At 41.4% G+C, this 16703-nt stretch overlaps 1 protein-coding gene across 6 annotated transcripts in view; it reads right to left on the bottom strand.

Annotated features, from left to right (window-relative positions):
- GRB10 (growth factor receptor bound protein 10) overlaps window positions 1-16703 on the bottom strand; it is a 146271-nt gene that overhangs the window by 73228 nt on the left and 56340 nt on the right. For 5 of the 6 annotated variants that reach the window (XR_009727877.1, XM_061369604.1, XM_061369603.1 and 2 more), the window contains one exon: window positions 10386-10479. Coding sequence is in view for 2 of the 6 variants with exons in the window: in XM_061369604.1 (XP_061225588.1) it covers window positions 10386-10479 (94 nt within the window). In the remaining 4 variants the exon portion in view is untranslated. Of the gene's footprint in view, window positions 1-10385; window positions 10480-10593; window positions 10798-16703 lie in introns of those variants that run through there. The other variant, XM_061369605.1, reaches the window with a different exon arrangement.

Here is a 16703-nt window from a genome sequence, read left to right as displayed (position 1 = left end):
CCATTTAGGTACTAGAAGGCTATATAACTGCTATGCTTTCCAATCGCTCATTTGTGTATGAGCCTAAGTCACTGCGCAACCCCACAGCAGAGCCTTCGGAGGTTTGCTCAACTTTCAAAATGAGTGAAAAGGAATTGTCCACCCAACAAAGACCCTGCTGTCAGGAATGCAGGCAGCCTGTCCGAGGTCACTCATTGCCTTTGAATTGACTTCAACAGGGGCTGGCTGTGAGTACAAGCAGTACACCCTGCAGAGGTTCAGGGCTTACAGAAAGAGCCACCACATATTGCTGTAATCAAACCCTATATCATTTTACTCTATTCTTGCTGTCTTAAGTCTGGCTTCACTCATGAGCCTTTAATAATTTTTTAAACATAGAAAATCATGTTGATACTTAAGCATAAGTGCACCCCAAAGAAAGCTTACTTTCATATCCACCCCACACCACAGAAATTTATCAGCCAGGTATTTTCAGTGGCAACCTTTTGAGTTTTTTTTGTGCATATACCAGAGTATATATTCTTCTTGACATAAAAGTTAAGCCACACTTGCTGATATACACCATGAGCACATTCCAAGCAAATTGTTTGTCTCGACTAAAGGACATACGTTCCTATGCTGGAGAAACCTTAAAATCCGCAGTCCTCACCTTCCCAGTCACCTGGCAGAACCAGTCTTTTTCATAAACAGATTAGAAAAGGGATTTCTAAGAAATATGATGTTTAAGCTATAACTTGAATTGGGCATTTTCCTCTCGGCTGTAAGATGTGTTACATCTTTATGCGATAATCCTGGTTTTCTAGTACGTAAGCTCCTGAAAATTGTTCTAATGTGCAGAAAATGATACTAAAACCTTAAACTAATTCTACACTTGCTCAGACTGCTTAACTTAAATTTGCTGTAACAGTGTAGCCAACTTTTAAAATCCATTTGATTTTTAAGCACAAAGCCAACATTTGGTCAGCCTTAATAATTCTTCCTCTAATTAAGACCAGCTAACAACTGAAAAGGAAGGGCACCAAGTTGTTGAATCATAAGGAATCCTAAAGCAACAGAAGCTTTTGCCAGGAGAACTGCTCTATCGCAAATACACCCCATTTCTCTCTTTCACCCTTGCTCTGTTTCTTAGGCCTCGAAATGTTATGGATTTAGACACTGCTTGGTTATTTAATTATTTTTATTTTTTAGAAGAAGAGAAAAGTGAATTTCTGTATTCACTCCTAAGATGATAAAAGCTTTATTTACAGGATGGAGCTCATAAAACACAAAATTAACTTATATTCTGCCCCACCTGAAGCGCTGGAAAGAGACAGGAACAAAAGGTTAGGACACTTTATCATGAGGACAAACAACGGAAGGAAACCAAAAGCTGTACTGCCTGTTCTCCACCCTCTTGCTACTTTGATAGACACCAAAAATACAACCTTGAAGGTCAGGGAAAAACAAAAACCTAAAAAATTGAACACATGTCTCTCAGAATTGTTTGCAGACAAGAAGGCTGCATTGTGTCAGCTATTAGAAATTATCTGCCGTCACAAGACAGATCAAAGGTGCATGGCTCATCAGAGACAGGGCACACATCAGTTCCCTGTACTTTAAATGGGAGTTGGAGTAACTAGGGCTTTATCTGAAGGAGTTAAATGGATTTCATTGCAAGGGGTGGGGGGGATATCTAGTCCCACAATCACTAAATGTACTGGTGAAGTAAGGCTGTTAAAAGGTTTCTTGTGAAGTTCAAATCCAGGCAATCTCAAGAATTCAGGGAGCAGTCTCCAGCATTACAACCGCCTCCCCCTTCAGCACACCACTGCTACCACACTCTTGGAAACCAGTTTCATAAGCAAGGGGGCTTTTACCTCCCTTTGCTTTTAGAAAGCGCAGAGACATTCAGTAACACCGTGCTCTTAATACAGAATTTATCAAAGCAGACAGATTTTAAAAAGAACAGAGGCCCCCCATCAGTCACAGTAGTTTCAAACATTACATGCGTTGCAGATGAATGGCAATTTCTGATCTATTTATAGGTGACACTCTTAAGTGTCCGAATAAGCAGAATAGCTTTATTTCAGACTTGAACACAGCAGTCATAAAGCCCCATTAGTGCCCTAGAGCTTTCCATGTAATCAGATACTGAAAGGCAGTTCTCTCTCCATTAAAGCTGACCTTGCACAGTGACATTGTACTTTTATCTCAAAAAGTAGAGATACTTACTTTTGAAAATAATCTTCTGAGCAGTATTTCGTAACAGGCAGTATAGCTGCAGTGAGCATGATTGTTTCCATCTCTAAACATACCCTTCCCCTTTACATGTCAAACTGCCTTTGAAATTTCGTATTTGATTTTGGTGAAGGTGTCAGAACTTGAAGTTAATATTCTGATGCTGCAAAGACACTGTTTTCACTGAACAACTGTCATTGTTATGGCATGATTAAGAACTAGGCTACCTAATAAATCACCTTTCTTAGCTGGAAAGCTCATTAGTACTGGGACTATTTAAGGGCCCACAGCCATGTTTGACATTTGGGTATAACACCTTCAATGAAAGGTTCAAAAGATTCTTAAGTAAAGCTAAATACATTTAAAAGATGGCCCCTAACAGGGGAAAAAATAAGCAAAACCCAAGGATGTGCAGGAAGCTGGTGGAGCAGCACAGGCAATAATTCAACTCAGCCACATTAAAAATGTCATCCAGAAGCTATCAAAAGAGCCTTTGCTGATAAGCATTAATTTTCATCCTTCTGCTCTCTTACATCTTGACAGAACCAATTTAGTCAGATTACAAAAGAAAACATAAAGGCAATAAAGTTATGCCAGAAAACATGAGCTCATCCCAGTCTCTTAACTTGTATTGATTAAGTTAGAAGAGGGCATTTCAGATCAGCAAGATCAATTATGACCATTAGCTCAAATGGGAGAAATGAGCCACCTAGGAGGCAGAGGACAACCCAAGACCACAAGTCTCCCCATACCTGCTGGACAGTAAACAAGTAAGTATACAAAGCAATTTTAAAACAGTGAAATCTATTACATTTGGCTGCTTTAGCAACTTGCTTACACAAAGGATGGGGATGGTGCAAGCTCCTGAGTAAATACATTCACAGAGGAGAGAGTGCAATACCCGCAGGATTTGGGGCTTTTATTTGGCTCACAAAAGACATGAGACATGCACAGAAGAAACGAGCTCAGGTACCTGGGAGAAGCACCTCATCATGAGCAGATGCTGAGACACTGGTTCCCCTCTGGCATCCTAGTTTCCCCAAGCACGCCATTTCCAACAGGAGCATTGGAGACTCACAAGCTCAAGCCCCAGGAATGAAAAGCCTGGACAACACTGTCTCCACAACAGGGCTTGCAGGTTGCCCTCCTCCGGGAGGCCTCTCTCAGCCCTTGCAAGGTGCTGCTCCTCGTGGGCAGTCTCCGGCGAGGCTGTTGCATCAGGCTGCCAGCAGCCAGGCGCTCGGCAGGCAGCCAGCCGCCCCAACACAACCGGAGTAGCCGCACCAGCACAGAAAGTATGTGTGCCGCTGGTGACATCACCTCGCTGAGCCGATATACCTCTGGGGCAGCGTGCCAGCAGTAAACAAACACACTTGCCTTCTGCTGACAGAGCAGCCACTAGGAAAGGGTAGTGATGCCCTTGTGCACATAACAGTGCCTTGCTGACCACCCCCAAAGTGCGCCGTTTCATTCCACCCGCAATGGTGTGATAGCTGCGACACAAAGTTTGCTACAAGATGCCCAAGAGTGCACACCCCCAGACAAGAAGAGCGGGCATCCCTATGCTACACCTCTTGCATTACCTAGCCAAAGCAAAATGTGTTCTTTTTGACAGGCAGCTCAGCTTCAGTGGTATTAGGAAAATACAGACTGGTTTGGGTTGGAAGGGACATTAAAGATCACCTAGTTCCAACCCCCTGCCACAGGCAAGGACATCTTCCGCTAGACCAGGCTGCTCAAAGCCCCGTCCAACCGGGCACATCCCTTAGTACTGAGGACAAAAATGAATTTAAAACTACATTTGATTTTACAGTTTATTTCACTCCATCTCCCTCTCCCTATCTCATTTGTGGTGAGTTTCTTAAAGTCATCACTTTAGGCTTATACTAGTACTAACCTAACTTGCTCTCCAGTAAGACATTAAAAGGTGAGGGACGTAAACTCTCTTGCTCTGAGGATCTGGAAAGAAACAATAGAATCGCACCACCCAGGTGTCCAGCTTACGCCTCCCCCTCCTAATGCCTTGGACAAGAATTGAACAATAACAACGAGAAACTAGATTCTAATCACACCCTAGTCTTCTAATCTACCCTAAATCACACCTTGTGAATCTCCTCCCACCCCTCCCCACGATAACTGGAGATTCATATCTTGAAAGAGAAGGTGGAGGAACAATATCCTTCTATCTTCAGTATGAAAAAAAAAACCCACTTTCTCAGATGTCATACACCCATACAGCTTCAGTCCCCAAGGGATGGGTATGGTGTGTCATGGACTATCTCAAGCAAGGAACCCAACCCCACCTGTTCTCTTAGTGCAGCCGCTCTGCTTCAACAACCATGTCCTCCCCAACATAAGTTCATTGCAAACCTGGTAGTAAGCATTTTTCCACAGGCCACAGAAGAAAACTTAAGCTTACTTTGACAGTTACATAAATAAGGAAGATTAATATTTAATATTGTAATACTTCTTATTCAGGCTTACTTTAAAATTCTCTATTTTTTCTTCATCTCCACTTGTAAAACTTCAATGAATAAAGGCCCCAAGGCAAACCACATTACACCCAACAGAACCAAGACAGAGGGTTCCTTCCCTGCACTGAAACCCACCAGAGAAATTTACCCAAAAGGACACACTGAATCCTGAGATTTAACAGGCTCAAAATCCCATGCTTGTCAACTATGAGATATTCAAACTTTTTTTACTCGTATCAGGTGGCATTAGAGGAACGCATTTAGTTTTAAACATGTCCAGAACTTAACATTTGCAAAACTGATACTAAAAAGTTGACATGTGGAAAAGAAAATAACACCAATTAAAAAAAAAAAAAATCCAGTCACCTGCAAACATGTTCTTCTGAATATGCAATGTTTTAAACCAGTTTTGGTCTGTTTCTTCTCATTTCACTGATTTCACTCAATCACCATTAGTAACCTTATTATATACAGAGTCTTCCTGCTAAAATCAATCAGTTTGTCTGTTTTATCTTCCTGTAGCTTGCTGCAAATCTCTTAAATTATCTGTACTAAATACCAACCTACTTTGTCTTTTCTTATATTTTCTTTTTGCTTTTCTTCAGAGTTCTGTCAGCCCAAGGTTTGGGAACTAATATAATGAGGGAAGTTAAACTTCTACATAACTATTATGCGTGCCCTCCTAATAGCTGTGCTAATAAGATTCATCACCAAATACAATGGAAGCCTTCTCCAAAACAAGACAAAGGTACTGCAATGAGCTAGGCAGGAAGCAGGGGCTCTGCTCACTGGGTAAGGGCAGTCAGTGTAAATCTTTTTGGCACTAATGGTGGGTTTTTTCCTAAGGCTGGACAATGACAACAACATTTATACAGAGCATGAGAATTCATGAATGTCTGGCAGTATTGTCTCTGCAATACAAACAACACTATCTGTTTTTCACTCTGCATTTTCAATTCAGTACCAGCTGAATTCTTCCAAAACATGGGTTAGTTCTGATACACCAAATAACTGACTCATCCCAGCCTGACCCCATAACTGCAGTGTGACACCAGCTGTTACTAAGCACACTCCTCCTTAGCTATAGAACGAATAACAAAATCACCTCAACCTCCTATGCCTATCCTTGGGCAGATACAAAACAAAATATATTAAAAGCAAGTAGTAAGAATAATAATAATAATAGTGGTGGAGGAAAGTGCTACACAAGATTATTTCTCTGGCCTAAATCTTAGGGATCATAATACTTCATTTAAGCCCATACTCATTCAAGTCTGTCTGTATTTACACAGACTCGCACTTCTGGACCCAGGCAGTGTGCTACAGAAGTTTCCACCACTGCTGACATTAACCATCTCTATAATATAAAGTTCATGTGTCAATTACTAGCAAGGTGCAAGAGAGCATCTACCTGAAGAGGAGGCTCTCACTTCCTCTTGGTGTTCTTTAAGATGGTAAATAATAAATAATTTTGTTGATTGTTTCTTCACCTCCTTCTTTAACACTTCAGAAAATGCCACATAGTTCTGATGTTATTTTTGTTCTCTAAGCCTAGAGGCTTAACTACAGCTTCTGGAAGGACTGCTGGAGAGATCCTTGACTTGCTGTTTATTAAATGCCAAATCCTAAAACTGGCTGTTGTTAACTTTTTGTAATTTTTATAGGTAGCTGAAGTCTATCTACTCCTTTACATCAGTGGATACTAGTATTCTTCAGCTGAATAAAGCTTGCTCTTTCCTATCACATTTAATTTATGCAGTACCTTTTGCGGAATAGAGGTAAGAAATCCTAGTTCCTGCTTTCTTTTTAGTAGCTTTACAAAATTTGCCCTTAGTACCAGAATCACTGAAAAGAGAATGCTAATTCATGGTTTAGAGAAAAATACTTCTTGTTAAAGAAAGCAAGATTATCAACATACCTACACATAAGCAGTTATTGAATTACTTCTAGGAAAAAATACTATTCCATCTGCACTCAACTTCTTACATCCGTTTCATATGAAACCTGCCTATTTTGAGGACCCCTCACTTTATAAAAGGTATTCTCTGCTCCTCAATCTTTACAAGATATTCTTCTAAAATAAAAAGCTGAACAGTTATAAAGCATCTGCTTGTGTAAAAAAAAGAGTGATTCAGCAGGAAACATGCACTTGAAATACCCTTCACAAGAAAGAGCTTATTCACGCAGGGACAGTTGGCAGGGATATCTCAGTCTCCACTTGAATGCTCTTTTTCCAGCTTGTGTTGAAGGGATTCAGATGCCTGGGAGGAAGCTAATCACCATTTTTATAGGCTGGAAAGCAGTTCAGGTTCAGAATCACAAGTGCTTGTACCAAAGCTCTCCCAGTGAAAAGCCAAGGGCTATAAGTTAATGTTCAACAGAAACTGGCAAATCTGCTGCACAGACTGAGCAATGTGGTCAGGTATGAATAAGAAGCGTATACATAAAATAACACAGTAGGTATGGTTGCTCAAAGTTCAGCTGCAGAGTTTAAGGCACAGTACACTAAAAAGACAGGGAGCACCTAATACATGAAATACTTTAGCCAACTCTAACCCTTCCACAATTTCTGCTCATGATAAATACGTATTAAACCAGTTTTGTTGCAAGCCTATCCATTTTCTTTCTTTTGCAAAACACAGAACAAAAGCTTTAGATGTGCTAGTAGGTATAAACTGAAGTCAGCAAGGTGACTGTAACTGGAAGCAAAATTTGCCACAGCCTCTTGCAAGTATCTTTATTATCAATGTAATCAAGTCGTATCACCAAACAGATTCATTTATTAAATGCAAGCAGTGGTCCTGCAAGTTGCTTTTTGATACAGGTTTACTCTAAGTTTTTCATCAATGCCAGTGCCAGTAAAACTTTAATAGAAAGTAATAGGTAACAGAGTTTAGTGTAAGAGTAAAAAGGCAAAGCAAACAGCTGCCACAGAATTTAAACCCCCACTTTATGTTAATAATCTAGTCTATTTATTCTGTGACTAATAAGACTGCATGGGAGTTAGTTCAGACCATGTCACAACTCCCTCTGAAGCTCTTCATGTTATATTTTTCTATGTACTATTCATAAATCAGTTACTGAAATATGTCACAGCTCTTAAAACACTTGTACTTTCAAGTTCTTGGACATCGTATTTCATAAGCTGTGAAAGAGTATAGATGCTCACACTTAGACAGAACAAACACACAGAACATGATACAACATCATGCTTATGGTCCCTTCGATTTTCAAAAAGATACCAAATCAGCAGGTGTCATGTCTCTAAGGCACACTGCCTCCCTTCAACACTGCAAAAAGAAGTGCTACAGCCCAATGCAGTATTAAAGCCCACCTCTAGGCATCCCGGTTTCAGCTCTTAATTCACGCTGCTAACATACGTAACATTTCACGGTCACAGGGGTAGGCAAGATTAATAATGCACGAAATACCTACCTCAGCAAAAAAATCAGACTTTAGAAATGCTGGATTTTAGAAATGCTGGACTTTAGAAATTGCTGTCACTCATCTGATACAGGAAAAAATCACAAACAATTTGTGGGTGCAAAAGGGATCTTTACGTCAGAAAGTACTGGGAAAAAACGCTAATTAGGTCTTCCTTCAGAAACAGGCAACAAACTGCCAGTGCCTGCAAGGCATTCTCTTTAAAGACAGCTATTTTGTAAATTAACTTGGACTATTTCACATACAGATTTTTGTCTCAAAAATTTGTGGGAGAGCCACAAATCAGGTGACAATGTATGAATCCGTCTGCAGTACTACAATATTGATAGAGGAAAAAAACATCTAAAGAGGAAGTAGGGAAATGCCAGGCTGCAAAGCTGGCATTCTGCCATCAAAATGCAGCATTACCTGTCTCTTCAATAAATATTCAAACTTTATAAGCAGCACTCACACATACTTTAACACACAGACCACTCAGGATGTGTCCCCCAAAAAAAATCCCTTGATTAAAGGGGAATTGTCCTGGATTCAGCAGTAGCAGTCATTTTTCTCCTTCTTAGTAGCTGGTGCAGTGCTGTGGTTTTGACTTTCAGCGTGGGAACAGCACTGATAACACTGATGTTTTTAGTTGCTGCTCAGTAACGTTTAGCCTGACCAAGGACTTTGTGAGTCTCATGCTCCGCCAGGAAGTAGGGGAAGCCGGGAGGAAGCAGACACAGGACACCTGACCCAAACTGACCAAAGAGGTATTCCATACCACAGCACATCATGCCCACTATATAAACTGTGGGCAGTTACCTGGAAGGGCTAGATGACTCTTGGTCAGGCGGGATATCGGTCAGCAGGTGGTGAGGGGTTGTATTCTCTTCCCTTGTTATTTCCCTTATCATTATTATTATTGGTGGTAGCAGCAGTGGTTTGTGTTATACCTTAGTTACTGGACTGTTCTTATCTCAACACATGGGAGTTACATTCTTTTGATTCTCCTCCCCATCCCTCCAGGAGCAGGAGGGGAAGGGGGGGAGTGAGAGAGCGACTGCATGGTTCTGATTTACGGCTGGGCTTAAACCATGACAGCAATATATACAAATAGCCTCAGAAAAAGTCACCTATATAGATCTGCTCCAAGATTTGTGCATCCCAAGGTAGGTGAAATTAACAGTATCATTCTAAAGAGAATGAAAAACAAAATTTATAAAAACTCCACTGTATCCATGCAAGCATGACACAACATACTGCCTGTGCTTGCAGAAGTTTTAGACTGGATAACATGGCAACCTGTTACTTTCTATTTTCAATTGAAAGCAAAGCTTTAACAAACTGAAGACTTGGGGCATGGTGAGGGAAGTAAATTAAAATACATTCCCTATTATGTTCTGGGACTTGTCAAACTTAAATAGTCTTGGGGATCTGCAAGTCATGAAATTCCAGTCTTGCTGCCTTTGGCAAACAAAAGAAGCTGTTTTTTAAAGGAAAAGTTAAGAATGTCATATTTGGCAAATATTTTAAGTGATACGTTCATGACCTTTTTTGTTTCAACAGCCCTGTGCTGACTGCATTACTATTCGTTGCTGCACTGAAGAACCAACATTTGAAGATGACCTTCAAGGAGCTGCTCCAAATTAAGCCACGGGGAACCCTGAAGGTAAGGGATTCACTGATTAAGATGGCACTCTCTATTACTAATAATTTCAAAGCAAAAAAAAAAAAAAAAGTCCCTGCTATAATAATAACTGTCTTCTTTAAGCATCTGAACTGACAGAAATGGTCAAAGAAAGACTTTTAAGATTTGTTTTCACTTTCACATTTTGTATGGTCCTGCTGAATTACAGAAGCTAAACTACTGCACCAGCATTACCATGTCTAGTTCAGGACTTTCTTTCCCCAAATGAGCTGTTATGCAAAGACAGATTCCTACAGCTGAAGTTGAGCCAGAGCCCTACACCCTTCTTATGGCAGCCAAAGATATTTTTTTTTTTATGCAACTTTAACATCACAAATGTTGAATTAAATTTCAGGACTTCACTCCTCCCCACTCCCAGAAACAGTCTGGGCTACAGGGCTTGAGATGCACCAAAGGTTCTTCACCATCTCCATCCATAGCTCAAAGGGCAGTTGTGACAAAAAATTATTTCTTCAGCTCCCCTCCTTTTTTTTTTTTTTTAAATTACATGGAGAAATGGCAACATGGAGGCAAAACCATCTCTGCATTCCCACAAGGATCCTGGATTGCCACCCGCTGTTTCTCACCTTGGTGATTCAGGGAGATGCGGTTAGATGGTTCTTGGAACCCTGGTTCCACCAGATCCCGCCGACCATGAGCTGAAGTCTGATCTACATTGTCCTAAAAACAGAAGAGCAGAAAGTCTTATCAAAACCAGGCATTCTGTACTCCCTGTAAACCACACTGCCCAGAGCCAAACCACTCACACAAAAAAGAAAATAATCCCTGCCATACCTCTGAAAGGAGAAACCAATATCAGAGAAGAAAGGGGGAAAAGATTATAGGGAGACAATAGACTGTCACATTAAGATATGTGGCATGAATCCAGAATCAATGATATGCTGTTGTCTCATCTGTACACCAGTTTGCACTGCAAACTGGGAAACAGCAATGTAAATGCACTTCTCAGTTTAACTGAAGTTTCTTCTTGCATCAAACTATGTGGAAGCTTGGGGCTTTGTTTTCTTTAATTCCAAGTCTGTGGTTTAGGGGGTTGTAACTAATTAACTGGACTGAAACAGATCCAGTAGTGAACTACTAAACCTCAAGAGGAATCAGAAGTTCAGTTTAGACAAACATCCATGGCTCTGGATGCCAACCTGTTTTTTTTATTTTCCTTTTTTTCCATACAAGATTAGGTTTCAAAAAGTTTTAACAGACTTAATTTGGCAAAGTCTAAAATACCACAGTTTCTCACAGACCTTGCCAAAGAAGACAACCAAGGGAAAGCAGGGACATTGAAATATAAACAAAAAATAAGAAAAGCAAGATAAATCTCATTGTGTTTCAGAAGTATGAGAAGGAGGTTCAGAGCAGGTATAATTTTACAAAGTTGATATACTTTTGCATATACCGGTTAAAATTGGGTATGGAAAAAAAGAAGCAAGTGCACAAAGTTGACTGCACGGATATACCACGAAACATAAACTGCTGTAGTGATGATATACGTGATTTTATACATATTCCTGCTGTGCACAAAGTGTGGAATGACACAGTGGCATGACCCACATTTATGTTAAAACATAAGAATCACTTCACAGCAAATGACGCTATAATTATGGCAGAGCAATAACATACACACAGTGAGTGGCAATTTCACTACGTGCAATTGTAAGCTTTCAGCCCAACATTACTAGTTTACAGAATATAAACTGATGCTCAAAAACATAATGGATGTAGTGTTTGGGGTTGAGAACTGTATACAGTTACACAGGATATGAAACACATTACATTATCTCTTCTCGGAGAGACTGTCTCAAACAGCAAATACTTGAGCTTTGATTCAAGTACTCAAGCACCTCTCGTGTGCCTTCACCAACAGGAGCCCACAGGCGTTTATAAGACAAGAACTGTCAATGGCAGTATGACTAAAGGAGGTTTTTACAAGTAAACAATATATGATAAGACACATATGGCATTCATCTACATGCCAGATAAAACTGGAACCACTCAGACTCCTGCCTCCATACTGGCCACCTCCCCTTACAGTTCTTTACATCCTTGCCACTGATTTTCACGACATAGCTGTTGTTTCACGAGCCACATCTAATCTCACGAGTTTCTGTATTTCCTTCTTAGGAAACAAACTCAAACAACCAAACCCAACCAGACCATCTACCAGCACAACCATATTTGTTCTTACTTTATTGAAACATGCCAGTGTTTGTTAGCTCTTTCACTGCAGCTAACCGAACATGTATTAGGAAACAAGGAACTCCTGAGCTCCTGTCTGTCAAATCCCTTGCAACCGCAGGGTATGACATCTTAACATTATTACTGCTTTTGGAGCACTACTCGTTTTCACTGGATGTATCTCATTTTCCCTGGGACACCACACAGTCAGCACTGACCTGGCCCACAACGTCTCAATTTTAAATTTCAGGCAGGAAATTTGGGACTCACAGCACAAGAAGGCAACTGTGGAAAGCACACAGAAAATTAAGAGTCTGCTTCTCATGTAATTTTGCCAAAGGCTCCAAGGACAACAAGGAGGAGGAGATGCTTATCTAGGAGAAGTTTCAGTAAAAACTTAAAACTGAAGCTGACTTATCCCCCCTACAAAGACTGAGAGGTGAGCATCGCAGGCATGGAGAACACAGCAGAACCTCCTTCCTCCTAGTACAGAGCTTTTCCTTGTGTTTCCCCCTATGCATTCAACATCAAGTATTTTTATTGGATAGCTAAAACCCTACAGATGCAGTTTAGCAGCATTAGTTCCACTTCCTGAGGAAGAAAGTCCAGACGTTCCTATGCATGTGTGCCATTGCATATTCCCTCTTGGCTGGGAAGAGCAGCAGAGCATCCCAAGAGAAACAAAAGGTGGAACAAGAAAACCAGCTATAAATTAGTTGCTGCACACCTAAACATGTTTTCAGTTGTTCCAACACATAAAAGTCCTTACCGGAAGGCAAGATTCATGCAGTAGAATCATAGAATCAACTGGGTTATAGACGACCTTTAAGATCATCAAGTCTAACTGTTATCCCAGGACTGCCAAGACCACCACTAAACCATGTCACTGAAGGCCACATCTACACGGTTTGTGAACACTTCCAGGGAGAGTGATTCCACCACTTCCCTGGGCAGCCTGTTCCAATGCCTGATCACCCTCTCTGTGAAGAAATTGCTCCCAATATCCAATCTAAACCTCTCCTGGTGCAGCTTCAGGCCATTATCTCTTGTTCTATCGCTTGTTACTTCAGAGCAGAGACCGACCGCCACCTCACTACAACCTCCTTTCATGTAGTTGTAGGGAGCAATAATGTTCCTCTTGAGCCTTCTGCTCTCCACACTAAACGACCCCAGTTCCCTCAGCTGTTCCTCATCACACTTAGGCTCTTCACCAGCTTTGTTGCCTTTCTCCGGACCCAGTAATATGTAGTAACAGAGGTGAGATGAGGTCGAGCTGCATCTTCTTAACTTTGGGTTTCCCACAGCAGTAACATACAAAGACCTTATTTCAGGCTTACAGTTGGCTGCAAGCCTGTAACTTTTCAATTAAAACAGATTATTTTTTATATATATATAAGAACTAGCAACTGCCAATCATTTGCAGGAAAATAGGATAGACCCTCAATGGAATCACCTTGCAGCTGTACTAGAAGATGTTGGTATAGATGTAAAGTGATTCCAGAGAACTTTTTCACAAAGCTTAAGGCAAAGCCATGGCAAGATGTTTCAAAGTTCTCAGCAGCAGAGGTTTCCATGACAATGACTGCCAGTGCTGCCTTTACAAAGCTGACACCCCTACCTCCTTCATTAGGTGCAATCCCCTCCCCAGAAAGTTCAGAGAACTCTCCTGCAGCCCGATCAAAGCGGGGAGCCAAAGGTTTCCTCCGGACACCAAGGGCCAGCAAAACCCTAGTGCTGAAGTAAAGCAACAGACATGCATAAACAAAGCCACACCTGCTAAAGCAATGTGGGCAGCAGAGGAGAAAAGGTAAGGGCGGTGTGATTTAAAGGGCTCAGGGTAGTTTCACATGACCCTCCAGAATCTGTTTGTATCTGTTGTGCCCAAACACTGGCACTAGGCCAGGTGCAGCATTGATCAGACAGCCACTGCAACAACGGTAAGAGAAGAAAGGTTTAAAAAGGTGTATAATTGCTCTGTGCCAGCAGGCTCCTTGTTAGGCTCCAGCTCGGACTGAGGCCCTCAGCAGGGTAGTCACCTGCTTGGACCCATCACCTTCCCCCCTGCCACTGCTGAAACTGGGCTCCCAGGAAGTCGTGTGTTTGCTCTATGTTTTAATCCCCAGCTCTCCCTCCCCTTCCAATAAATGCTCTCAATATGAAATTAAAGCATGTTACTTAACTCACTGTACCATCCAGCTATTGTAGTATTTTTAGAAGGTAGCTGAGCATTAGCCCTCGCTGACTTGTTTGCATGTACTCTTCTCTCTTGTCAGTCAGCATCTGTGACCAAGGATGATTTCATCGAGCGACTAGCAACAGTGCTATAAGGATCTGAAGCAGGGTTTATTTTTTAGAGTTCTTTAAAGCATTAACCTGTCATATCCAAACACACCATCATTACAGGTTATATTCCAGTGTCCTTTTGCAAACCTCTACTGCACGATGCAAAATGCTTGCATCATGTTAAGAGCCAAAGTCCATTCATAGACAGTGTTATCTCTGTATCAGTAACCAGGACAATCTGGATTTATTTTTCAATCTATAACCAAGCCTTTCAAGTTGCGCTCCTTCAACTACGACATACAATGTTTGCTGCTGTTTGTGCTAGCATGATAAGCATTTCAGTTATCAAAGAAAACATTAAATCTGGCCTTTTAATCAGAGAATCAGACAACCATGTACTCTAGCAGCCCTACTGTCTGTGCATGTGCTCTTTAATGACTTCTTCAGCTCTAAGTGCTACTCTTCCCACCTGCAGCTTAGCCCAGAAGAGTACTTACCAGGACGAGACACCATTACTAGACCAACCAGCATGTTGCTACTACTCTGTTCTCTCATCCTGGTTCCTTCAGCAAAGGTTATCCACTCATTCAGGATAATCTTACAGGTAAATGGGGTTCAGAGAAGGGAGGAAGCAGATTTGAAGGTACAAATTATAAAGTACCATCTGTACTTTTCCCCCTTTGTGAAGAAAGGGGTCTGACATGAGCAGAGACAGGGTAGCTTTCTCAAGATGTCTGGAAATCCCCTTTAACTGAAGGCTTCAACTTTTTCCAACTTCAGCAGTCACTGGAAGTTTACAAGATGAAGAAAGGCTACGACTGGCAGCACGGCTTCTCGGAAGCTCCTGGGAGCATGGCCAGACCGAGGACGTCCAGACCACGGAGACAACAGTCCCTGGTTTTGGATTTACTGTAGCTGTCTGCAAACCCACACAGCCGTGCCCCTGAACAAAAGGTTCAATTGAGCAAGAGTCACGCATACTCATGCCAGCAGTCCCACAGTGACAAATTAAGATCATGACATACTTCTGATGTTTGTACACTGTCCAGCACAACAGAAAGTCAAGTCAGGCGTGTTGACGGGTCCCACTGTGGTTCAGGGGACTATCAAGTCAGATACACCTTGGCTTGCACACAGGCACTCCTGCTGCACCAGGAGCTCGCTGTCTACCTGGCAATACACTAAGGTAGGTGTCTTAAAACCTTAAAATTAGCCAAGTCATTACTTGAGCCACCTTAGCTTTTCTCTGTTGAGGCAACTTGAGTAATGCAACATGAAGTACCTTCTGCTAGCACAGACTGAGGAAACTACTGCAAAGTGTTCAAGTCTGAGTTATTAAAAAAAACAACAACATTTCCCCCCCCCCCTCCCCAATTATTCAAATTCATTGAAGAGGTATCCACCAGGGGCTATGCAAGAGCAGACACAACTCCAGGATCTAGAAGCAGGAAAGGGATACTCCGAGGGCCACTCTCTTCATATGTGCAACTTAGCCAAGGAACACCAAGGTAAATGTACATTTCTTTATCTGACCCAGTACTGCCATTTTTAACATGCTTCTGGAGTCTCCTTAGGCAATGAACAGATTAGGCAGCATTTCTTCTGCGGACTGCCTTGAATGATTCTTCACTTCCCAAACAAAAGACATTGCATTTATGTAAAGTAACTTTCTGCACTGTTTTCTAAGCTACGCTTCTTTATACCATGACTGGCAGCTTTGATTTACTTAAAGCATCTAAGGTAACACACACAAGAAGAAGATTTAACTATGCCAAGTGCTGAACTGCAAGCTATTCATTGAAGTAAACTTCCCTATAACTTACTGGTATCCATGTCCATCTGCAGTTTCTTTTCTGTCATCCAATGTTACTCTTAGCCCATGAAGGCAAACACGCAGGCTATCACAGGAAGAAATCCACCTGACAGATCCAGAACAAGGTTCAAGCTCTAATCCAAATTCCACAGTTAAGATCAATTAGCAACGCATAGGATGCTCCTTGCTTAGAAGATTTAAGTCACTGGGCTTCTTAGCGGCTAAATACAGCAGCACAGTCTGCCACCAGATAGCAGTTTGGTACAATGTATTTTCAGCCTGCTGACCCCCCAGAGCTTGAGGAAATTTGTCCCACGCACAGGTCGTGAGGAAAGAGCAAGGCTCCTGGGTTTGTCCAAAGTCAGTGCTTTGCAGACCATGTCAAGTTTACTCATAAACAGTTGATGTTTTTTACTGTCTTCTGCCAAAGCCATTAAAATGTCACAGAAATAAAGAAAATATGGGCTTTGTACACTTGGGCGAAACAAACAAACAAAAAACAAACAACAAAAGCACACAAAACAAACAAAAAAAAACACCGAAAATCCCCAAACCAAAACAAAAAACAAACAAAAAAAACACCAAAAAACCCCAAACAAACAAAAAAACCCCAAAC

This window comes from Neopsephotus bourkii, unplaced genomic scaffold, assembly GCF_033783945.1.
Source record: "Neopsephotus bourkii isolate Nb327-2 ecotype Australia unplaced genomic scaffold, CSIRO-AGI_Nbou_v1 NB_1508, whole genome shotgun sequence".
In the NCBI taxonomy this organism is placed as follows: Eukaryota; Metazoa; Chordata; class Aves; order Psittaciformes; family Psittacidae; genus Neopsephotus; species Neopsephotus bourkii.
Note: the sequence above shows the minus strand (reverse complement) of the source record. Positions and strands in the feature narration are given on the sequence as shown.